Here is a 26039-nt window from a genome sequence, read left to right as displayed (position 1 = left end):
TCATTCTCTCTGAGGATGATTCAAAGAGCTCGCATTTATGGTACCAGCAACAGAAGAGGATAAAGGGGAAGGGAGGATGAATCTGGGCATTGTAGCTGCCTAATTCAATTTACCAACATGTGCATTAGCTGTTTATTCTGCTTGAATCAACCCAACCATGAGAAATTTGGGCTCCTTCATTGCAAATTGGTTTCTTTTCTAAGCTCTTATAGATTATTAGCGGGCGGAAGTCAGTTGTTTTTGGTTGAATCTGGTGAAAAACAAACTGCAGGCCAAATGAATGTTGTACTACAGATGGAAATTGGATCAGAGGGAAAAATGTGGTACATTGAAGAGGGTTATGCCTGGTTTGTATAGAAAACATGTTTTCCTCTTTCACACGTTGAATGGTATTCACAGAAAACGACTTAATTATTGATAAACAGCTCTAGGAAAGAATGTTGTGAGTCATATGAATCATTCGTCTGTTTATAAATTATAGAGGTTATGAAAAGCAAAAACCTGCCATAATACAATTTTTAAATCTAGGGTTGAAATCCATAAGGCAAGCAATACCAAACAAAGTATACTAGATCTGTGTTCATTTATCCATGTCATACATACAGAATCTATAGCCCCATAGGGAGCTGATATTGCCTTAATTACAGTCATTTTGAATATGAGGTCTGCTATATGACCATCGTGTAAGTCACACAGTGATCATTAATCTAATAATTGGAATATTCAGTAGAGTGAGATAGTTGCTGAATTTTCATATATATTTTATATTTTTATTTATATTCCTTATCATTTGGCATTCTAATTTTTTAAGTAAAAGAAGATTCTCTGTTTTAAGAAAATGAAATGTTCATATGTAAGGAAGTATACCACCACCTTTGGAAAAACTTCGAATTTCACCACAATTTTGAAAGTTCATTAGAGTGGGAATTAAATGTATACTTTAATGATTAGCTGATCTATGTTTAAAATGTGCTTACTAACATGTAATTACTACTAATAAGCTAATTATTAACTTAATGTTATGTAACACATTTTTAGTTATTCTACTCATTCAAATTACTTAGCAGAGAATCACTCCATTTGCTTAACACAATTTAGCCTTCTCTCCTTTCCCCTCCCTTCCCTTCCCCTTCTCTTTTTTTGGAAACCATGCGTATAGATTGATGTTCTTTCCGTGGAAAATTTGAAAATTTAGAATTTAAGTATTTAGAGTGGCTTCTCCTGTAAGAAACTAATCTCCACTGGGGAAAAAAGATAACCTTGCTGTTTTCCATCTCAATTTTACTCCCTGGTATGATACAAATAGGTTAAAAAGCACATCACAGAGGAAAGCCAATGGAAATGCAATCTGGCCATATTACCATTAAGATGGGATCCTGCAATTACATTTAAAATGATTTCTAGAGACCTCAAATCATGGTTTCATACAGTTCTTTAAGAGGAAATAGATAATTCAGTTTGAAACCTTGTTTAGTTGAAATCAGATCTACTTTTGTCTCTCCCCCTTTTTAAACACAATGAGTATAGTATATATCATCATATTCAAAGATTTAGTCTATATAACTTTGAATCAAACATTTCAACATATGACTGGGCATTTGGGAAAATAGCATACACAAATTACAGTTGTCCTTCTTACTTCTCGTACTTACTACTAATTGTGTGTCTGTACCATGTTTCTCATTTAGCATTGCCAAACTGATGCCTGAGAAGAGATGAACAACAAACGCGATTCCAAAATGCCTTGAACAGCACATATTGCACAGATTTTTTTTTAAAAAAGAGAAACAATAAATCTACTTTTAATGAATTTTTAGTGGCTGTTTACTAATTTTGTTTACGACATCAGCCGTCTTCATGGTTTAATCATTTCCATGCTTATTGAATCTATTTGATACTTTTAAAATCTTGATTTTAAGGTTTGGGGGTGGTTGAGTTGATGCTCAAAAAAAAAAAAGTAGAAGTGGTTTTTACTCTCATTTTTATTAGACCTCTTTCATGGTAGAAAAGGAAAATATTCTGATTCCCTGTATTTTTAGGAATTAACCTAAATTTTTCCAGACTTTACCAGAATTTTGTTGTTGATTAATGTTGTTGAAAACTAACCTCCAACTTTCCTTAGGTAACACTTTGGCAAAAAAGGGAAATAGAGACACTGAGTAAGTGGGAGCCTGAGTTTACAATAATGAGTAGAATTCAGAAACTATTCCTGCCCCCCACCCTTCCAAAAAGAAAGAGAGAGAAAGAAAGAAAGTAAGTAAGTAAGTATAGAGCAGGAGGTCTTAGCAATTGGAGGGTCATGGTGATACTTATGGACCACTGCTCAGAATAATGTGTTTAAGTGCATAAAATAAAATATATAAAATTGTAAAGGAAATCCCCTCCCTTCTCTCCCACTCCCTCCCTCTCCCCTCTCTTCCCTTTTCAATTATATTGAAATACAGTTAAGATATTTTAAAAAATAAAATAAGTTCATGGGCTATAGGTTAAGGATCTCTGGTGTAGAATTTCTTTGGAATGATGTACTTAAGGTTAGATTTGTATACTTCCCTATCATGGAGTAGGTTCAAGGAAAGAGAGCCTAAAATGCACTGAGGCTTAGAGTATGATATCTACATATTATACACTGAAATCAAAAGAAATGAGGCAGGGCAGGTATGGTACAATTATCCAGCAGATTAGTTAATGGCAAACCCAGTTTGAAAAGAGGCTTTCTGGAAGAGAGAAGGAAGACTCTTGTCATTGGTTAAAGGCAGGGACCTATAAAAAAGCTCTAGGGGGCAGCTAGGTGGCGCAGTGGATAAAGCACTGGCCTTGGATTCAGGAGGACCTGAGTTCAAATCCATCCTCAGACACTTGACACTTAACTAACTGTGTGACCCTGGGCAAGTCACTTAACCCACATTGCCCTGCCCCCCCCCAAAAAAAAAGCTCTAACAATCAGCTATGAGTAACAAATCAAAGCAATGGATATCTGGGGCCAAGAAAAGGTAGACCACCAGGTTATCTGAAGGGTAGATAGATTACCTGAATGAAAGGCTTTCCAGGCCCGTGTGGAACAAGGACACAAACTCTTCTTTCCACTGATTCTGAGAAGTGCCTGCCTTGCCAAATGTTTTGAACAGTGTTCCAACCTCTAGGGCAAGCCAACCCCATTCTGCTCTTGTGGAAGACTGAAGCTCATTGCTTTGTCATAAGAAGCCTTTAGAGGTGTAGGTATGAGCCCATACATTATTTATTACCACTCTAGATTTGAGACAGAGACAACATTTAGCTGTCTCCATCTCCAAAGCTCTAGAATATACACAGAATTGCTTGCTAATTAAAAATAAATGTGAAAATGAAAAAAAAAAAAAAGGAAGTCTAATAAAGAGTGGAATGGAACTAGGCTGTGGTCCTGTGAAAAGTGCTTGCCCCCACTGCGGCACAGAACTAATTCTCCCCAGTCCTCCCCAAGTGAAACCCCTAGATGTATTGCGGAAAACAGGCATTAACATAATGGTGTTTAATTGTTTGTTTCTGGAAACATCAGGAGTTATAGTTATTTATGACTCAGACCTAATTGCTGTATATGTGGTTTTAACATGATAAGTTCCTCATTGCTAACTAAGTGGATTGCAAGGCAGAAGTGATTTAAGGAATGCAGTTAAAGTAAGTAGGTAGTAAACCATGTACCTTTTCAAATGAAATACCAAAAGCGGTACTATGTAATTGTAATGGATGAAGTTAAAGTGAGATCAAAACAAAACAAAAAAACCCAAACCTGATCTTATATGCCTCCTAGTTTGTCAGTCTGAAAGAAGACATTACTATCTTCTATGAAGCTTTGATGCAGGATTTTCCTGGAGTAATTCCTGAACTTGTAAATACAAACTGGGCTTACTGTATGTTTCTTTTAATTTGAATTGAAACAGGGCTTCCTGTTTTTAACATCCAGAAATGGGTCAGAGTGACCAGTTAGTAAAGACAAGTCCAGGGGAGACAATAACATTTTCCTAGTAGTCTTCCTTTCCTTGTTAGTAGTTTTAAATAGACAACCTCTGACATCTTCAGTCTTGTAGCTGACTTCAATGTAAGGCAAAGGAGGCACAAAGCATGACAGCTGAGCCTTTCTAAGACCTTTTCTGACGTTCCTTAATGTTTTTTAACATTTCTTTTTCATAGACCTGAAGCATGAATATAGAATGCAGGTGTCAAGGATGACACCTTCTTTATAGTCTCTGTAAAGCAAACCTTTTTGTAAAAGAAATTTTTGACAGTTCTGTGATTCTAAGTCAATTTCAATTCTAGACTGTATGGAAAATTGGAACTATTTTTCAGTAATTGACATGAAAATTGAAGGCTAGTGACTATTCACTCTCTCTAACAAAATAAAGTAAATAAATGCTATCACATCACCAAAAGAGGTACTAGATGAAAGGTTCTGTTAATGACAATCACTACAACATACACAAGAAAGATTCTTCTCTGTATTTTTATTTGTTTGTACTAGTAGCAAAATGACCAAAATATGGTATTGCTCCTAAATCCATTTTCCCATACCCACAAATTCTTTCAATTCAAACAATATTTGTTTACTACCCACTTCTTCATGCCATTCTGCTATTCTCAAATATCCACTCTATCCTTAATGTAGCCAATGGAGAGCTGCCCTTGGAGCATGGAAGACCTGAGTTCAGTTCTACCTCAAACACAGACCTTATTTGTGACTCATTGCAGATCAGTTAATCTCTCAGGGCACTAAGTTACTCTTTAAGACTATAACTTGCAGAGCAGGTACCCATCTCCATTGGTGTATGGAGTTTCCTTACATGGGAAGTCTGTAAATCAGTAAAATCACAGCTCTAGTCCCTATCCCGGATTGCTTTTTTTTTTCTCATAATAATCATAATCTTTTAAAAGAATTCTTGAGGTTGTTTTAATTTCACTCACGTGTGTGTGTGTGTGTGTGTGTGTATGAACAAATAATAACTTAAATTCCATCAATCATTGTATTGTCTCTTGTGAAAAGCAAAATTTGAAGTGATAAGCAACTGATAACTGGAATGCCTAATTTAAAGCAAAAACAAATGTTCTGTGGTCTTCTAATGTGCAAATTCACAGTTAACATTTGGTATCACCTTGTATTTTATTATGAGTTCTCACAGTGGACTTTCTACTGCATTCCCTTTGTAACTTGAAAGGGCATCAGTAACGGTTATTGATACCTGTGTTTAGATCTGGCACTATAGGTTACTGAAAAATGATCAATTTCAAACTCACTACCCCTAATGATTGTTCTTTGACTTGGGACTGAAGTCACTGTGTACTACGCATATTGCTGCTCATACTGTTCTGATGTTAAAATTCTCTATACGCGGGGCAGCTAGGTGGCGCAGTGGATAGAGCACCGGCCCTGAAGTCAGGAGTACCTGAGTTCAAATCCGGCCTCAGAAACTTAACACTTACTAGCTGTGTGACCCTGGGCAAGTCACTTAACCCCAATTGCCTCACTAAAAAAAAAAAAAAAATTCTCTATACGCTTGGTCTGGATTACTTTAAATGTGTGGGAAATAAAGACAAACAATCCTGAATTGTCCCTTTCACTGCTTCTATGCATTTAAAATCCCAAAAGCTGACAATTTGGTGGAATTTCAGTGTGACAAGCAGGGAAATGTCCTTTAAATGTTCATTGCCTCTATGTAGGCCTGAATCTGGAGATCAGTCTACGTAGCTGTATGTAGTTGTAGTTCCAAGGTTTGCTCCTGAAGACTCTATCCTAGAGTTTTCTTTCATGATTAAAGAATCTCTTGTAAGGAATTACACTGGGGAAAATTGAGGCCCCTAAAATTCGTCACCAAAGTACACTACTAATCTCTACTTTGTGAAAATGCCTGCCCTTGTGCCATCCTCTCTATGTTGTCTAACTCATGAGTCTTTAAGATTTTCTTTTTTCCACTCATATAAGGACAAAGATACTTAATGGCAAACAGAGTGGTAGACACTGGAGATATTGGAGCATTGACTTCAGTACTTAGGGCTTAAGTGCACAGAATTGTTCAATGAAAATAAATGCATTCCTTTTTAGTGGATGTTCAGAAATTCTATCCCTAAAGAAAATTGCCTCTTAATTTTACATGTCCATGTGCCATCCTACGACTCAGCAAAGTTTTGAGTTGACCTTAAAAATTCACACTTAATATCATAAAAGTTATTGTTAGAGGCTCTGGAGATTGTCTAACTCAACTCCCTCATTTTATAAAGCCCAGAAAGGTCAATGATTTGCCTGAGGTTACATTTGAAATAAAGCACATCTGAATATTTTTCAGGGTTAATTTTCCCAATTGGCTGCTTGGGGATTTTTACAATCATTTCCTTCCCACTTGCATTTTTGAATGGCAAGAAATGGTTTGCCAGTCACTTTGGCCACTTTTGTGAGACGTACTCCCAAGTACAAAAGTTGTTTAGACTTCTCTGGGCCATTGCCTTTTGACCGATTCATCCAAAAGACTAGATTCCTCTGGGAGATGAATTACTTAGACTGAAGTTGTCACTTGTAGGAACTGAGAAGACTCTGTAGTACCCACCCATTGCCCTCAGTAGTGCCCGTTTCCAGGCTGTGATATCATCCTTCCTCACTTTTTACAAGTTGATACTTCTCAGTGTAGGAGTTTTGATTCTCAATTCCTTAGTCACTTTCTGGGGTCTGCCATATTGGAGCCAGGAGTAGTGCAGATACCTGATAAGCTTTAACCTTATTGCAACTCAGAACTCCTAGACTCAACTAATCCATCCCTCATTCCATCCTCAACAAGAAGCAGAGAATCAGGTGCCACCACACCTGACCTCCTGTTGTTTCTAAGTGGATACTATTTACATTTTTTCTTTTCTGTCTTGCTTTCTCACAGTGTATCTACTCTATGTCCTTTCCCTCACAATGCCTAACACAGAGTAGGAGTTTGATAAATGCTTGTTGATTAATTATTATTCTCATCTTTATAGCTTCAAAATTTTTTATCCTCTGTAATATCCCAGTGGGAAAAATACCCAATGTCTTTCACACCTAAACAATTCCCAGCATCATTCCATCACTTTGAGTAGGTTTTATAAAACTTAAGTCACTACCACTACAATTTGAAACAGAAATAACCCTTCTCTGTTTCCTCCTTTTACATCTCTGAGCTACCCTAAACGAATTATCTTAAGGAGACAATTTCAGGTTTAATCCTGAAGTTACTAGAATGTTCTGGGAATGCTCCTGATATGTTGTATTCTTAACGTAGATGGTTGTTTGTTTGAGAAAATCGAGTGTGTGTTTGACTTAAACCATCCCATTTTCTTTTGGCTAGTTAAATATTTCCATATAGTAAGATTAGTTCTAGTCATGTCATCAGAAAAAGAGGGTCCCAGGTTCTGCTCTGGAATTCTAATTCTAGGAATGTCGCTGATAATTGGAATTTCTTTCTCATTAGATTTACTATTTGGAACACAAGCAATTTTTAGTGATTGAGTATATATATATATATTTTTTTGCCAACAAGGTTTTATTGAACCCTTACCATGTATATGCAAGGTGTTGGGCTAAGTACAAAAAGACAGGCAAAAACTTGACCCCTTTTCTCAAAGAGCTTGAATACTAATGTGGAAGACCACACACAAATAACCACATAGCCAGTAACAACCAATAATAACCAATCTATATAGAAGATATGTATATTTAGATATCAATGTAGAAGATATAAACAGTGTAAACAAGGTAGTCTTAGCAGGAAAGGACAAGAAGGATTAAGGGAGACCAGGAAATGCCTCCTGCAGAGGGTGGGTTTTGAGCTGAAAGGTGAGTTTTTAACTGAGTAGGAAGCCAGGGTCATTAAGAGTCAGAGGTGAGCAGAGAAAAAGAAAGCATTCTAAACATGGCAGACACACAGTGGATAAATACATGGAGTCAGGAAAATGGGAAGAAGCCAGTTTGGAAAGGGCATTAAATGTCAAAACAGAGAATTTTACATTTGATGTTAGAGGTAATAGGGAGCTATTGGTGTTTATTGAGGGGTGGAATGTAGTGTGGTCAGACCTTTGTTTTAGCAAAATTAATTTATCTGAGAAAAGAGGAGTGTGTGCTTGATTTAACCCACTGATTTTGGTATTGTTTCTTGGGCAGTTGTGTCAAAGCGAGGTTTTGACCCACTATTATAGGTGCAAAAATGAGAAGAAAACCAATCCTGTGTTATTTCTGGAATATAGCAGCAGCAGCCACTCAGCACAAAATGGTGCAGTAGTATGGTATGTGTTAAAGTCATTTAAGCAAGAGCACTCTTCTCTTCCCATCAGAGAGTTGTGTCTGCAGCACCAGCTTAAGGGTGAATGCCCTCCAATAGGCTTTATTTAACTAGTAGGCAGTATTCTTTCATGATACTCAGGTAAGTATATTTGCAAACTAGCAGTAAAACCTCCTGATGGGCAATAATATTTCAGCACTTAATGATGAGTATAACATTAAAGATTAGCTTTTACAGCTCCTCTGCAAATTTGCTCACACAAGCTATAGGTACAGAGCCAGAGAATGCTTTGGCTTATGAAGTGAACCTTGATGAAGTGCATTCCCTAGATAGGTGCTTCTGGCAGCAAAGGCAGTTACCTGATGCAGAGGTGACTTTTGTGTGCTTCTTATCCATGATTGCTTCTCAAGGGAGCAACTTCATTCTCTTAATGTGAGCCCCTTCCTGCTCCCATATTGCCCTGTCAACTGCAGTGTTAGGTAGCCTTCAAAATAAGCACCATAAATATACCAGTCCCCATAAAATTTTACCAGTCCTACACATGAGTCACATGGGCAATAAAATAGATGCAGTTGGCACTTTATTACTCACCTGAACAGCCCCCAACCCCCCAAATAAAATTCTTTCAAACGATAGGCCAGAGATTCTTCTCAGGGCTAGCAAAGTAGAATGTACAATGTTTTTTTAGGCGTTGTAGGCTTGGTAACACCCTAGCTAAAAAAAAAAAAAGTCCAGTGCAATGCATGCTCTAAGACCCAGTTCTTTTGTAAATTTCATGAAATTACCATGTAATGACTTCAATTTTAAAAGCAAACTTTTTTTCTTTTGTTTGAGGAAAAACTTATTTGGCAAAGAAAGCTTCATAATTTTGGATGTTTATTACAAATAACAAATGTCAAAGAGTAGGAGTGGCTGATGTGTGGAATTTTAATTACATATATTATCAATTACAGATTTTCATCTTTTGCTAACTATGAGTGATCATTAGATTGTACTCTCCTTAAGGGCAGAGATTCTCTTTTGACTCTTTTTGTATCCTGGGTACTCCTACACAGTGCCTGGCACTGAATACACACTTAATAAATGTTTACTGATTGATGAGAAACTACAGCAGAAAGTCAGGTTTTTGGTTGGCTGTTACCAGAACAAACTATAAGGCCATACTCTCTGTCTCTTTTACCTATTTATTTATTTATCTCACTCTCTTGTCTACTTATTTATTTGTTTGTTTGTATGTTCATTCATTCATTTATTTATTTGCTTGCTTGCTTGGCCATGTTTAGTTTATTTATTATTTATTCATCCATCCATTCATTTATTTATCCTTTATTTGTTTATGTATTTATTTGCCTGTCCATCAAACTTACTTATTTATTCACTTATCTATTTGTTGATTTGTTAATAGAACAACTGTACATAGATATACACATATAATATAGTACATCCCTATATATACATACATATATGCATATATATATATATATATATATATGTTCTTGCACATGTATAGGTCTTTTGACTCTTGTTTTGTTCTCTTTTGGGTATAAAGCCCATTCTTTTAACATCAATGTTCTTTTGGTGATTACTGCTAGTTTTGGAATATCAGTGTTTGAAGCATTAAAGTTATAGTTATCTAATGCCTGGTGCATGGGCACATGGTAGCTAGCTATAAGTAAGCTGCAGCAAAATGCCAGTGAGGAATTGTGCAAGAGAAGCAGTATATTAATGGTTGCCATCATATAAAGCTATGAACAGAAAAATTACTCACTAGTCCTATCATTCATGTCCTTCAAACTCCCACCCTTGGAAGAATGGACTCTAATAGATGAGTTTTCACCCTGTCTTCCCTGAAATCAAGTCACCATGTCACTTCACTGTCAGCTCCAAACAGTACCTTTAGAAGGACATAGACAAGAGACTCAAAAAGATGAAAAAAAAGATTGTGATCTCCATCACTGGAGGGAATACCTACTACGTGAGCAATGATAGATCAGCTCAGTGGCATGGTGTATAGAGTGCTGGGCTTAGATTCAGGAAAACCTGATTTCAAGTCCAGCCTCTAACATTTACTCTCTATCTGACCCTGTGCTAGTTCCTTAACCTCTCTTTGCCTCAGTTTCCTTTTCTGTAAAATGTGTACTATTATAGAACTTAAATCCTGAGGTGGTTATGAGGATCGAATAAGATAATGATTGTAAAGGGCTTAGCACAGTGCTTGGCTCATAGTAAGCAGTATAGAAATGTTAGCTATTATTATTAACTATTATTACATTCATGGAATAATGAAGTTCTTTTAGGCTGTTAACAGAAATAACCCTTTGTGACTTAGATTGTAGAAAACTCTCATAATTTCAGTTCATTCTCCTCTCCTGAAGCTTCCTATGCCATAGTACCCCTTATAAGCTTGTTTTAATATCATTATTCACTGTGCATAAGATGTTCTTTGAGGTCATTGCTGAACTGAAGAGTTACTTGTACTGCAGGTGACAACTTAACATTAAAATGAGTAACCTGGAAGGTATGAAATAATGGAGGGGTATATCCTGTTTGAAGAAAGAAAATACTTCTCCTGTCTGTTTAATGGCAAATGTATAATGAGTATGGTTACATTTTCCAATGAGAAAGAAAATTGGTTAGTTACTTGCTATGGGTCCTAGATCGATAAGATTCCATTCTTTAAAATGGGTGAATACTAGGACTTCAAACAAGCCTACTTATTTTAGTGTGCTTAATAATTATATATCCCAGACCAAAAAAAATGGTTCATGGAAAACTTTTAATGAAAGGCTATAGATTCATTATTTTGTCCCAACACAGCTGTCTTTTTTGCTTCTTTTTGGAACTCACACCCTATAGTTTGTCAAATGTATAGAAAATTACTAGACCAGAATTTTCATTTTAGGGCTCCCATCTTGCCACACCTTTTCTGAGTATGCATCTGTAGTTCATTTCTAATAATGCCCTTTCTGTCTTTTTATCTTCAGAAATGTCCTCCATGGTTCTGAATGGATGATGCATTTGCAGCTGATAGAAAAGCAAGCATAATTAGAGAGAAGGACCTTATTAGAATAGAAAGGGTATAAAGCAAGTCTCCATTTACCAACTGGAAAGGACCCAAATAGCATCAGAAACAATGAGGAGAAAATGAAAATCATCTTCAACTCTTGGGTTTTTATTTTCCTATTGTTTCCAATGCTTTTAGTCCATTTTAGCTCATCTGTCAGCATTGGCTCAAATGGATTGAATCACTTTTTAGTTGTTTAATTTCACTTGGCTAATTTAGCTGTTGCTCTTGCCTTTAGCATTTGTTCCACTTACTATGAACTAACTGTGTACAGTTTTGAACATTGGGTTGTCTTCCTGACACTTGAAAAGCCCTTTCAGTGCTTGAGTCCAGTGAAAGACTAAGGCAGGGAAGGAAAAGGTACTATTAAGCAGGAGGGCTTATCTGTACTCTGAGAATACAAATGAATAGGAACAGCTTCATGTGGACCTAATGCATAGTACTTCCAGCTCACCTTTGGGAATAGTGCTTAAAAGCTCTATATAATATGGTTCAAACAATCCATCTAAATGACCCAGCTCATCTCCTTGTTCAGGAGATTGGAGCAGAACATGTGACAGAGATGGTTACTTGTCATCTTCAGAGCTCTATGGTTTCCTTCCTCATGTAGCCAAATTATTCAAGGTCTCTCTAATTGCAATCAAGATTGGGATTTGACAGGTCAAGGTTGGTCTTCACTATACTGCCCACTTTCTGCCAGGAACTCTTACAGCTTTGGCTTTTAGAATCATCGATTTAGAGTTGGACAGGAATTCTCACCAACCATTCCAAGTCCCTCATTTTGTAGATAAGGAAATGGGGGGCCCAGAGAAGTTAAATACCTACATTCATATATGTAGTAAGTGTTAGAGGCAGGATTTGAACTCTGATCTGGAGACTCCAGAGGTATAGCTCTTTTTACTGTACTACATTGAATAATGAAAACTAATAGAGAGTGGCCCTCAGTTGATGAGAGGGTCTAAATGAATGTGCTCTGCCTAGTTCTTACACAGAAATGGCAGAAATGTCTTGGAGTTGGAGAAAGGATAACTTGAAGGAAGTTCACATTGGCCCTAGATAAACCTTTATCATAAGCTTATTTATTTATTTATTTATTTATTTATTTTTGCAGGGCAATGAGGGTTAAATGACTTGCCCAGGGTCACACAGCTAGTATGTGTCAAGTGTCTGAGGCTGGCTTTGAACTCAGGTCCTCCTAAATCAAGGGCCACTGCTTTATCCACTGTGCCACCTAGCTGCCCCCATCATAAACTTATTTTGAAGTCACATTCCTTGGTCTTAATAGTTTGGGGTTTAATTTTTGTCTGTTTGGGGCAGGGAAAGAGCTGACTGTGACAGTGTGAGTCAGGCTTATGAAATAACTTTATCTCTGGGAGCAGGAAATGCCTATAACTAACCATAGTGGGTAAGTGGAAACCCTCATCTTCCACCTAGAAGAACCACCTATATTTTCTTTGTGAAATGGAAAAGATCTATGTGGATTAGTTTCTAATTATGTGGCTCAGTGAATTGAATGTCTCCTCCCCCAAGTGGTTTATTTGAATGAATGCAGCTAGATACCATTACTTCTCATCATGGAATCCATTCATGTCTGAGGATCCATGGTTTTCAGAACCTTTACTTCCTTTTAAAGTCCAGGTGCTTCCTCTTCCTCAAAGCCTTCCCCATTCTTCCTTTAGTACTCCTATTTAAATTTCCTTACAATTATATATTGTGTACATATACCCCTTGCCCCCTTAGAATTTAATTTCCCAGAGAGCAGGGACAGTTTCATTTCTGTTGTCATGTCCCCAGACAAGGCACTAGCATAGAGCTTTTAATAAATAGTAAAAAAGGGGGCAGCTAGGTGGCGCAGTGGATAAAGCACCCGCCCTGGATTCAGGAGGACCTGAGTTCAAATCCGGCCTTAGACACTTGACACTTAACTAACTGTGTGACCCTGGGCAAGTCAATTAACCCCCATTGTCCCGCAAAATAAAAAATAAAATAAAATAAATAGTAAAAAAATATGGGAACAAAAATGTAGTGCTAAAAGGGACCTTAGTAAGCTCAACCATCTCATTTTTACAGATCAGACAATTAATAACTTTTGTGGAATTGGCCTGAATTATAGAAATGAACATCCTTTTCATTAAGAACCCTGGAAAAAGTACCTTGTGTCTCATCTCCCTACTATGCCACACAGGTAGACTTTCCCTACCTCCTTTCCTAGAATGTGTTTTTCATATTAAGCTAAGGCTTACCAACTTCAGAGTCTGTCTGAGCATTCATATCTGCCTTGAATCTTTCCACGACCAAGCTGGGTAGGCAGATACTTTCTCTATTCATCATAGAAGGAAATACACATATTGGATCATGGGAATCAATAGGCCTGCCACTGATTCATCATCTTCTATGATGTTGCCTTGATGATCTGAAAATCTTGAATTCTCACTCCTCCCACCTTACATTTAAACAAAGAAAGAAATAAAAGCTTCCTTCCAAAAAACCTGTACTTTGGTCAACTCAGTTCAATATCTGAACCTAAAATATTTCCTTGCTTTATTGTGTCTGTATAGGTCAATTGGTAAACACAATTTACTTATTGCTCACTGAGCAGAGAACACTGTACTAGGGCATGAAAACGAATCTAAGAAACAAAGTTGTTCCTGATTTCAAGTAATCTCCAGTTCCATTGAAAGTACATACCCATATATACATGTATATACTCAGTGAATGCAAATTGATGCAGTGTAAATAAGTACAGAAGATCAATTTATGAACCAGGAAAAAGCTTTGTTAGCATTCTCCCTTAAGCTAAGGCTTCTTGAATTATTGCATCAAGAAAGTGCTTTGAGCTCCCAGGATAAAGGTTGTGTGTTGTTTCTATCTTTCTTGACAGATGTAAAAGCTATGCCTTAAAGCAACAGGGTTATTAAAGTTTGGACACTGGTTCAAACTACAACCAGGAAAAAAGGACCCAGTTGCATCCATCAAAAGAAACCCTAACCAGTAAGGTCTCAGACCACTAATATCAGTTCTGATTTTATCTGCATTTTCCAGCTGAGTCTGTTTGTTGTTCACTTTTTAAAATTTGTTTATTTGCTTTAAACAAACTCCCACTTTCTCTTGGGCTTCTAAGTTCCCTGGGGCTGCAGAGACCACACAAGAAGCAGGGTCAGGAGAGACAGTTCGTAGGAGATGGCATTAGAGGCCTGACTGGGAGGAATTCTGGGTGAGCACTCAAAGGAAGGATGCATGTATTAGAAACACTTAGTGAATTATTTAAAGTCCATTAAGGAGAAACATGGAGAGATGACATTTGTGGGATCTAATGTTCCTTTTCTTTTACAGGGATATGTTAATAGGAGAAAGTACAATGGGGTTACTCCATTCTGACCCTTGGCTGCTGTTTCTTTGTTAGAATCTTCATGGAGGGCTGCAGTGCTAGCCATCATTGTGTGAAGATTCATTGTTAGAATTTCTTCTATAAAAAAGATGGGCCATCATTGCTTTTTTCAGGAAAGGGGCCGCTGCCTATCATTTTCTATGCCCTATCATCTCCAGTACATATTTAAGTCAGCAGGACCCAAGAGTCCCCAAAATGCAGTTTGCTCCTAAAACATCTATTTGACCTTAAGTGATCCTGAACATAAAGAAGGAAGTTGTGGGCCAGACGATTTGTGGGCATCAGATACAAAGTCCCATAGAAATGGTTTCAGTGACTGCAGCTGGTTGTCTCCATGGACTCTACCTGCATATTAACATGGAGCAAACCTGTCTTCCCTTCCCCATTATGGGTTGACCTTTGAGCCCATGGCGCTTTGCCAGCGCAGTCCCCTAGGGGTAAGTTAGGGCCATAGGATGTGGGGATGTAAACACTGAATATGCAAATGAACTCTAATGAAATGAATGAAAGTGAAAAATGAAATAATACCAAAAAATGCTTAATTTACTCTTCAGAGGGCTTTCTCTAGGAAACATGAATCAACAAAGATCATTCCCTAGAATCAACAGAAAAAAGTGCTGACAGACAAGCTAACTTTTTTAGATAATGAGACCTTTAGGGAAGTTTTAATCTTTGAAAATTTCTAGGAGAAATGCTGAGAAGGATTACAAACTTAAAAAGCTCCCAGTGACTATGTATTATCCTTTTTTGACTCTTCAATATGATTCTCTAAACCCAGAGAATGACAGTAACATTTGCGATTAGTCATGAGCTGACTAATGTTATCTTTTAATATTGATAATTGTTGGCAATTTTTAGCACTCTTCCTTTCTTGAGTCAGGTAGGTGACAGTTGATAGAGTGCTGGACCCAAAGTCAGAATGGCCAGATTTCAAATCTTGCCTCAGACTGTGTGACTTTGGGAAGTCACTTAACCACCATTTGTCTCAATTTCCTCAGCTATAAAATGGGATAATAATAGCATCCATTTTGCAAGTTTGTTGTGAGGACAAAATAAGATAATATATATAAAGTGCTTAGGACAGTGCCTGTCACATAGTAGGCACTTAAATGTTTCCTTCCTATTTGAAATGTATTCACATAAATAAATTTGCATTTCTTTGTGTAGGTATTGCATCATGTGAGGAGAATGTATGCTTCTTGAGGGTGGTAATTGATTCATTTTTGTCTTTGTTTTTGCATTTCTTAGCATAGCTCCCCGAACTCAATTTGTGGAATAGCTAGTGTTATAATCCTGATTATTACAAACTTTTTGTTACAGGAGAGTAGATGTACTTTAAGGAAGTTTTTTGCTTGTTAATGAACTTTGTGAAAAATGTGCTTGGTTTGTGGTTAACCATTTATATGGTACATGAACATTTACACACAGAATGGTTTGATTTTACAGTAAAGCTGTTAGGTACCACTCCTGCTTCAAAGTGCACCTTCCTAATGGGAAAAGGTGTGCAGTTAAATGTCATTCCAACTTTTATCTTTTCCTCTTTCAAGTGCTAGTGTAAATGGATGTGTTTTTACGACCCAGGTCTCATTAGCATTTCTTATAGGTCTGCCTTTGGGCAGTACCATTTACGGAATTGTTCCAATGCCTTGGGAGGACAAAAACCATGGTAACCAGATGTAGTATGATTATTTGCCTCTGACCTGGCAAAGTGTTGAGTTTAACAAAAGAAGCTTAATAGGAAGTGTTCCAATTGACCCCCTCATCATTCGGGCTGCTTAGAGCTCAATCAATCTCTCATTATTATCAGAGTTATTCGAGCAAAGGCAGCCGTGATCGTATTTTTCATAATCACTCCTTGAGCCAGATGTAATTTGCAATTTGTAGTATTGTATTATGAAACAATAATGCATTAAAATGTGCAGAGCAGGAATTAGGAGTAATGTAGTCAAGCAGGGTAACGGAGGAGGAGCTGCTGTGTAAAATACTCTCTCAAAAACACGTTAAGTGGACCTGATGATTTTAAAGCCCAAATTGTTAAGCATCTGGAAAAATCAGAATTGCATGTTGTCTTTGCTGGGTTTAACTTCTTATTTCTATTTCTAATGGAGTCAGTCTAGCCAAGGGGGTGGGGGTGGAGAAGTCTACATGTCTGCATACTTTGCATGTTATTTGCATTTGAAATTTTAGGTTTACTGGGTTAGCATGATCTTAATTCTCATGTGACTATGATCTGAATAAACTAAGGTATATCAAGATTTACCCCCCCACAAAAAAAACCCCACCAAAAAAACAATATAGAATGGAATTGGTCATTGACCTCCTTTTGCAAATGGTTTATTTATCATAGAAAAGTGGCATGGGTGAATGAACCAAATGATGCTGTGAATAGTCGAATATTATCATTTAGATACATAAATGCTAATCTTCTCTTACTTAAATTGAGTATACATGTAATAGCTAAAATGCTACTTTATTTTTGGAGTTTCTTTTTAAAAATTTTTTATTTTCAAGAAGAGGTAAATCTGTGCCAGGTCACTTTGTTGAACTACTGATAGATGATATTTGAAACCCAGTGTTTTCATCTTGGAAGGTACAACCACCCTTCCTTACATAGTGAAAATTTAATCTGTGACTGTGTTTTTTTTTTTCTGTTTACAATTGTTTAATAGTCGTTTTAATATCTCCATGTTCATATCCTTCCTGGGCTCCTAAAGTGTCATGTTACTGAGCATATCAATGAATCCTTGATTCGATAATTCTGGCTATGTGAGCAGAATAAAAAGCATTCATAAGGATGGTAAATGATGGTAGTGAAAAAGATGTGCCTCCATTAAATATATGTTACCCATTAAAAGGTTCTTTTAGCTTGGTGAACTATAAGCTACTTAAAAAAAAATCACTTTTCTGTTCTTAGATGCCAAGTGGCACAAATTTAGTTTATTAAATCTAATCAGACTAGCACTGATGAAAACTGCATCCAATCAAATAATAGTCCTCAAGTTTGAGAATTTCCTTTTTAGAGAGAACCCCTGCTAAACTTAGGCAACTGAAACTGCATCCCATTTTTAAAATTAAAAAAAAAAATCCAATAGTCATGTACCCTTTTCCAAGGCTCCCTCCTCATCTTTGTTGATTACCAAGATGTTTTTTGCCTAAATAAGAACTTTCTGCTACTTTTCATAATCAGCTTCCTCTTGCTTGATTCATTCAGTGATGCCACGATCCACGGTTACCCAAATCAATTCTCTGCCATGGCAGCAATTAAATTTCTAACATCTCTAAATTTTGTGAGATCCTCTACAGGGAAGAAGACAGACATGTCCAATATGATAGCTTTCCTTCCCCCCCTATAAAATAGGGTTCTTATGGACCAGAAATTGTGAAGACAAATGGATATAATTCCCCCCCCCCAATATGTGGTATTACATAAATGGGAAGTAATCAAAAACATATCATCTAAAGGAAAATGGCTCTAATGGGTCCCTAGCCATCTGTCCATCGGATTGGGTGGGAGTAGTTTGTATAAATGCTGTCTTTGTTGGCTGAAAGTTTTTTGCATATGTCAGTACAGATGACTGTGGCATTTGGTGTGTATCTTGGTGTAGAAAAAATGCCCACTGACCTGTGAATTTGTAGGGGGAGGGGCTTTTTCAAAAGCTTAATTTACATCTTTTGTTTTCATTTCACCTTCTTTTCCTACTATATCCCTTCTATTTCCCTCACCAAGAAAGCCGACTCATAAAGAAGAAAAAAAAAGAGGGAGAAGAAAGCATTTCAGCGAAACTAACCAACACATCAATCAAATCTGACAGTTTATGCTGTGTTCCATCTCCAGAGTCCCTCACCTCTGCAAAAAAAAAAAAAGGGGAGGGAGGTACATTTTTATATCTAGTCATTATCAAGCTACCAGTCAATCAATAAGCATTTATTAAGCACTTACTATAGGCAGCTAGCTGGCTCAGTGGATAGAGCACCAGGCCTGGAGTCAGGAGGACTCATCTTCCTGAGTTCAAATCTGGCCCCAGACACTTACTAGCTGTGTGACCCTGGGCAAGTCACTTAACCCTGTTTGCCTCAGTTTCCTCCTCTGTAAATGATCTGGAGAAGGAAATGGCAAAGCACTTCAATATCTTTGCCAAGAAGACCCCAAATGGTTTTCTTGAACAACAAAGAGTTGTTACATGACTGGAAAATGACTGAACTAAAAGCACTTATATGATTACATAGCATGCTAAGCTCTCTAGATACATAGAGAAGCAAAAACAAACACTGTCTTCAAGGAACTTATATTCTAAAGTGGGAGGCAATGTATATTGTTAGAACATAATACAAAATAGATGGAAGGTATCCTTGGAGGGGATTCTATTATATAATTACTGCACTCACTTTCACTTATTCTTTCCACTTGCATTGTTGTGGTCATGTGTGTGTTCTCTAAATTCTGATTATTTTCCATTTGTTAATATAAAATTTCCCATGACTCCCTGGTTCTTTCTATCCATCATTTTTAATGGTGCAATAAAATTCCATTACATTTATCTACTATAATTTGTTTTTGCCATTCCTCAATCAGGGGAAACCTACTTTGTTCCTAGTTCTTTACTAGCATAAAAAAATGTTTCTATAACTATGGGGGGAGTGCATTTCACCTTTCTATCCTTGACATTGTTGGGGTTGAAGTCTGGCAGATATAACTCTAGGTCAAATGATATAAACATTTTAATCACTTTGTTATCATAATTCCCAAAATGCTTGGACCAATAAGCTACTCAACCAATAGCATACTAATCATCATCTCTTACACAACCCCCTCCCAGTATTGACCATTACCCTTTTTTTTTTTTTTTTTTGGTGGGGCGTTGAGGGTTAAATGACCTGCCCAGGGTCACACAGCTAGTAAACGTCAAGTGTTTGAGACTGGATTTGAACTCAGGTCCTACTGAATCCAGGACCATTGCTCTATCCGACTATTACCCTTTTTATGTCATCTCTGCTAATCTTCTGAGAATGAGTTGCGACTACAAAGTTGCTTAGATTTGCATTTCTCTGATTGTGTTCTGGAGCAGTATTTCATAGGACTCTTAATGGTTTGCAGTTTTTAAAGACATTTTTGTTGATATCCTTTGACTTTGGCTTTTGTTGTTATGTGTTGCTGTCCTTCCCTAGGATCAGTTAGGTGGCAGAGTGGATAGAATGCAAGGTTTGGTGTCAGGAACAACTGCATTCAAATGGGCCTCAGACACTAGAGTTGTGACACTGGGCAAAACTTTTAACCTGTTTGTAGAATGAGGAAAATAGTAGTATCTACTTCCCAGCATTGTTGTGAGGATAAAATGAGACAATATTTGTAAAGTACTTAGTACATTACCTGGCATATTGTAGGTTGATATCATTATTATTACTTTTAATAACAATAATCTTAAGCACCAGGCCTTTATCAGAGATATTTGCTGCAACGCCCCCCCCCACACACGTATACTGCTATCCTTCTTATCCTAGTAGCTTTGATTCTATAGGTACAATAGCTTTTCAATTTCATATAATCACATTTATTTTATCTTTTATAAACACCTGTATCCCCTGTTTGCCTAAGAACTCTTTCCCTAGGCATAATTCTGAAAGGTAATTGATCTAGTTGTCTTCTAGTGTTTTATGGTATGATTTTCAATTTCTCTGTCCTGTATCCCTTTTGAGCTTATCATGCTATATGCTATAAGATTTTGATCTAAACCAGATTTCTTCCAAATCTCTTTTCAGCAACAGTTCTTGTCAAAGAAAGAGTTCTGCAAGTATTTTATGCTGTTGTATTTATCAAACCCTGGGTTATTGAATTCATTTGTTTTTTTTTTAATTCATTTGTTTTTAATCCATCCTTAGCTCATTTGTTCCCTCTGATCTATCCTTTTTTAATTTAACCAATACTAAGTAATTTTGATGATTATTTACTAATAGTATATTCTGTGGTCTAGAAGTGCTGTTGCCCATTCATTCCAGCTCTTTTTGGTTGTTTACCTTAAGAGTCCATACATTTTGTTCCTCCAATTGAATTTTGTTACTCTTTTGCCTAGTTTTTGCTTATTTCCTCAATAGTACAATGCGTTTAGTACTTAATTTTGTGAGTTTATGTAGATAATATTATTTTTAATGTAGTCATGGATCATCTGTAAGAATTCAATAGCCTTCCTGTTATTTAAGTTCTTATTTATTTCTTTAAAGACTGCTTTATAGTTGCCCTTGTACAGGGCCTGACTGTTCCATGGTGGATAGATGAGTCCTAGGGACTTCATCCATCTTACAGTTATTTTGAAGGGGACTTTCTCTTTCTATTTTCCTGTGACATTTATCATTCCTACATATAAATGCATTGATTATTCTGGGTTTCTTTTGTGACCTACTACTTTATGTTATTGATTTCTCAGTTTCTTTGCTGATTTTATGTGAACCATCTTGTTGGCAAATGGGGATCATTTTCTCTCCTTTTTGTCTGTGTTTATGACTCTAAATTTTCTTGTTTTGTTGCATTTTATTGCGTATTACGTGCATTTCCAAACCATGTCAAGGAATTTTAGCTGGAAAAAGGCTATCCTTGTTTTCCTCTTTTGGAAAAACTTCTAGGGTGTGGGGAGGCTTTTTGTGCTCTCTCTTTCTGATAGGAAACCCTTCCTGACTTTCAATAACTAGGACAAATCTCTGTTCATGGCACATCAATAGGAAACTGGGAATACTACAACCATCATAGCCACTGGATAATGTAAGTTTCACTTATTTTGTCCAATAAGCATTAACCAGCTTCTCGGTGCATAAAACAATAAGATAGCTTCCTTTAATTATTTAATTAATTAGTGGATTAGATAATGGATCCATTATTTACAAAAAGAAGGTGTGCTTCATTTCATCTGACACTTGGCTAGGCACTATACAAAATGAATTTCAAACATGTAGTGTGTTCTCTTCAGGAGTTTTCAGAGCATGGCTGACAAGCTGAAATGGACAAAGTGTGTGATATCACATGCCGTGGATGCTAGACATTAGACCAGTACACAAATTCCAGGGTAGTATATTTAAAACACATTACCATTTAAGGATAACAATGTAGTAGGGGCTGAAAAAAAAGAGTTTATATGTAATTGGGGTGGTGATCACATAGAGGAGCTAAGAGTTCCATATCAATCAACGAAATATCTATTAAGCACTCCACTGTGTCCCCGTCACTGGTAACAGCTGGCAATATAATATACAAAAGAAATTCAGTCCCTACCCTTAAGGAGCTTATGACCTAATGGGGGTGTAAGGGGTAACTGAAGACAACACACACAAGGAACTTACAGTATCTTGAAATTTTCCCAATAATGAGCATACTGGGGCATGGTGGAAATCCAAGAAGTCCCAAAGTCCAGCAGCCACATGAAGCAGAGCTGAAGAGAAGCAAGTTTTTAGATCAAGCCTAAAGGGCTTCCTCCTGGAAGACTAGGAGCTCTTTAACCATTTGGGGAATTGGGCCATGATGAACTTTGAAGTGAAGCTTCCAAAGCAAACAATGGGGGTAGCATCCGAAGTAAAGAAGGGGTTCAGTTGTGAATCTGGAGAAGACAAAGCAAGTGCAGTTTGGGTTTGGTACATTCTAGTAAAGGGTATTGAAATAAAAATGTAGAGTTCTGGAATCTTAACAGGTCAACTGTGAAATCAGTTAGTCTATTTTCTTCATTTTATCACTGAAGACTTCTTTCATTTGGCCATGGAAAAGTACTATAACATTTTTAAGGGAAAGAATGGCATACAATCAATATAAGTAGTAGCCAAAGAAGGCAGCACTGCCAAGGCTGTCATTTGTAAGCAAGGTTAGCCTTGTTTTTCTAAGTCCAGAGGCCAGAACAAGGAACAATTGGTGCTGGCATCATGGAGTCAAATTTTCATTTGAATCAAGGAAACACTGCCCAACAATCAATGGTATCCAAAAGTGTGTTGGGAAATCCTTAATTTCCCAGTGCTGATGGTCTTCAAGCAGAGACTAGAAGACCTCTTTTCAGGGATGTAGTAGAAGTGAATTGTTGTTGTAGGGGGGGCAGCTAGATGGTACAGTGGATAAAGCACTGGCCCTGGATTCAGGAGGACCTGAGTTCAAATCTAGCCTCAGACACTTGACACTTACTAGCTGTGTGACCCTGGGCAAGTCACTTAACCCTCATTGCCCTGCAAAAAATAAAAACCAAAAAAAAACAAAAGTGTATTGTTGTTAAGGTGTGGATTGTATTAGATAGCTTTTGAAATTCCTTACAGTGCTGAAGTTCTATGATTCTGATGGTAGGGAATACGTTGGCATTGGTGATAAAGGTTAAAACATTATAGACTCTTAAGATCATAGATTTAGAGCTGGAAAAGAACTTAGAGGTCAACAAGTCCAATATCCTCATTTTAAAGATGAGGGACCTGAGGCTCAATGAGGTTAAGTGACTGGCCTAGGTTCACACAGTAAGTATCTGAGGCAGAATTTGAACACAGGTCTTCTTGATCCAGAGTCCATCGTTCTTTCAAATATACCATAGTGACTAATAAGAGTTCATGCCAAGGGATGATTAATTATTAGCTTGGAGCATTTGTACTGTGGGCAGAGAAATGTTGGAAAATATAAGAGATGGAAAGAAGTAGCAAAACTAGGCAAGTGATTTAAGATAAAGTAAAGAGAGAAATTGAAGATGACTGATGTGAGGCATTAGATAAAAGCTTTTCCCAAAATGATGGAGAAGTCTGGCATTGGGGAAGATGACAGAAGGAAGACAAGTTATTCTGGTGGTGGTTGGCATTTTAATTCTATCTGCTCTAAATTCTCAAAGCGGTGTCACTTAACCTCCTAAATTCCTATAAGGATAAATATTCAGACAGAAATTTCAGCCAAGCTCCTACAAGGATATAGATACCTTGATAATTATTAGGCAAAGAGGAAGGAAAAATTACTGGATATCTAAATGGACAGTTCAATGGGGATTGCTTTAGAATGTTATAGTTAATTTTTTTTCTCTTCAAGGCTTAAAAGATAATTGGTTTAGGATATTCTGTTCATCTATTTTTAAATATGGCAGCAGATTTTTTAGGCTTTCTTCTTTGCTGTGCAGCATTTCTTAATATGACATTAATAAAAAACCCTTTCATTATGAAACCAATTATATTTTGATTTTTATTTATAATAGGATGCTCTGTTGTCATTTAGCATAATTTTCTAAAGATCTCTAATTTAGTACCTGAAAATATTATATCTGAAATATTAAAGTATTTCAGCAGCATTTTTCCGTGGCAAAGGCATTGCTATTGTTGAAGGATTTTTCTCCCTGTTTTAGAATCTAAATCATGATCAGGTAGACCCAGTCACACTTTCTCATTTGGGATTTTAAATCATAGTCCTTTTGATATTTTAGTACACAATTCTACAGAATTTTTGTCTTTATCCATTTTTTTTCTTCATTAATCAACTAATGTCTGTTCCTTCCATGGCTCTTTATTCTAATGAAATATGTGGCTGATTTGGCAGACGGCAATGATCTCATCAGTAACGCATCATAGTAAAACCCATTTAGCAGATTACATTGAAATTACTTTAGTAGCATGAAGAAATTGATATGTCCCTTTATGAAAAAAGCCATGTGGAGGGAAAAACTAAACAATCCAGTTAACATCACATTTATTCTGAACATATAAGCCCAAGCCTACTTAATTTTTTTCTCAGAGAAACTTTAATAGAATCATATAGTTCCTCTCATGTTTGCCCTGTGTAACTACACCAATGGATTTTTTCACCTCTTCTCTCACTTAAAAAAAAAAAATGCTTTAGTCTCTTCTCCCCCAATTCAACAGAAGCATTCTTCTTACAAATTCATGTCACTGTTAGAAAGATATGGGCAACAGAAGATATTCCCTGAGGGGTAGGAGATATGGCCATGCACAATTCACTTTCTTTCACCACCCACAATTGATGAGCTTCCTCTGTTTGAAGGTCAGAGTTCAAAAGTGGGGGCGTCAGTTCACAAAACCCCTATCTCCCTGGTAGTAGTGGCTGGTGCCTTGAACATGTCATTAGTGGAAACATGCCTTCAGATGTGCAGTTCCCAAGAAAGGTGACCTGCCTGAAAAGCAGCGTGGCTTTTGAAGATAATAAAAGAAACATAATTGATCCTTTCCAAATTTTTAAGTGTCTTGACATAAATGATTGTCTTCATGGGTTATGGTAGGGCTTAGAATGTGAATCTGACTTTGAAAGTTCACTTATAGCTGAAACTTCTTTGACCCTGTTGCAGAGGGGGAAAAAAAATTAAGCAGTTATAAATTAAGTAGAGCCCCTGGAGTATCTTGGCAATTAGAGTGAACAGGACTTGAGTTGCTCTCTCTCTTACTTTCTCACTCTACAGGAAAGATGGATATTTTTCACTTGTTGGCCCTTATTTCACTCTGTCATAAAAAAAAAATTATAGCTGAGTTATCTGTTTGTGCTCCAATTATCAAGCCATATGCTATACTCTTAAAGAATGCCTTGATGAATCACAGGATTTACTTATCTAAAGTCAGGAACAAGGGGAATGCCTGCCTGCTAATGTACAGACATTTTGCCTGTGCCTTTTTTTTCCTTATGCATAAATTAATATTGAGCTCAAACTTTTTTCAAATTGGATGGAATATGCAATTCCAGTTTGGTAATGGATCACCTAGGTCAAATCTTAATAGGCTTGTGAAATTACCTGGTAACTTCAGTACAATCTAAAATGTCAATTAATATTTCTATTCTAAATAAACTAGAAAAAAAAAAGTGTGGTGAAAGGGACTGAATTTCATATCCTTATCTTCATTGTTTTCCTAAATGTATGTATCGTAACTTTATATAGACAACTAAAATACTGTATTTACAGGTTAATATTTACAGGACAGCAAGGTGGCACAGTGGATAGAGCAGTGGGGTTGGAATCAGGAAGATTCATCTTCCTGAGTTCAAATCTGGCCTCAAACACTTCCTAGTTGTGTGACCCTGGGCAAGTCACTAAACTCTGTTTGCCTCAGTTCTTCATCTGCAAAATGAACTGGGGAAAGAAATGCAAATCACTACACTGTGTCTTTGCTAAGAAAACCCAAATGGGGTCAGGAAGAGTCAGACACAAGTGAAATACTGAACCATATCAATAACAACATAGTATTTTGTCAGGTTAGCATGACTGAAATAATCTTAACTGTTATTTAAGTACAAGACTATTCTTTGACCTCAGGTATATAGCTCATTCATAGAAAATCCAGGTTGAAGGCCTGATATATCTGCATTAAATCATAAGAAGAGAGCTTACTTTTCGTTCTT

At 36.8% G+C, this 26039-nt stretch overlaps 1 protein-coding gene across 14 annotated transcripts in view; it reads left to right on the top strand.

Moving 5' to 3' along the window:
- Positions 1-26039, top strand: part of PARD3 (par-3 family cell polarity regulator) — a 741470-nt gene that overhangs the window by 515978 nt on the left and 199453 nt on the right. For 2 of the 14 annotated variants that reach the window (XM_043965634.1, XM_043965635.1), the window contains exon 21: positions 1689-1775. The exons of the other annotated variants lie outside the window; for them this stretch is intronic. In XM_043965634.1, coding sequence (XP_043821569.1) covers positions 1689-1719 — 31 coding nt within the window. In that variant the 3' untranslated portion in view covers positions 1720-1775. Of the gene's footprint in view, positions 1-1688; positions 1776-26039 lie in introns of those variants that run through there. 14 annotated transcript variants of the gene reach the window in all.

The sequence above is a fragment of the Dromiciops gliroides genome, chromosome 5 (genome assembly GCF_019393635.1).
Source record: "Dromiciops gliroides isolate mDroGli1 chromosome 5, mDroGli1.pri, whole genome shotgun sequence".
In the NCBI taxonomy this organism is placed as follows: domain Eukaryota; kingdom Metazoa; phylum Chordata; class Mammalia; order Microbiotheria; family Microbiotheriidae; genus Dromiciops; species Dromiciops gliroides.
This window is presented reverse-complemented; position numbering and strand designations above follow the sequence as displayed.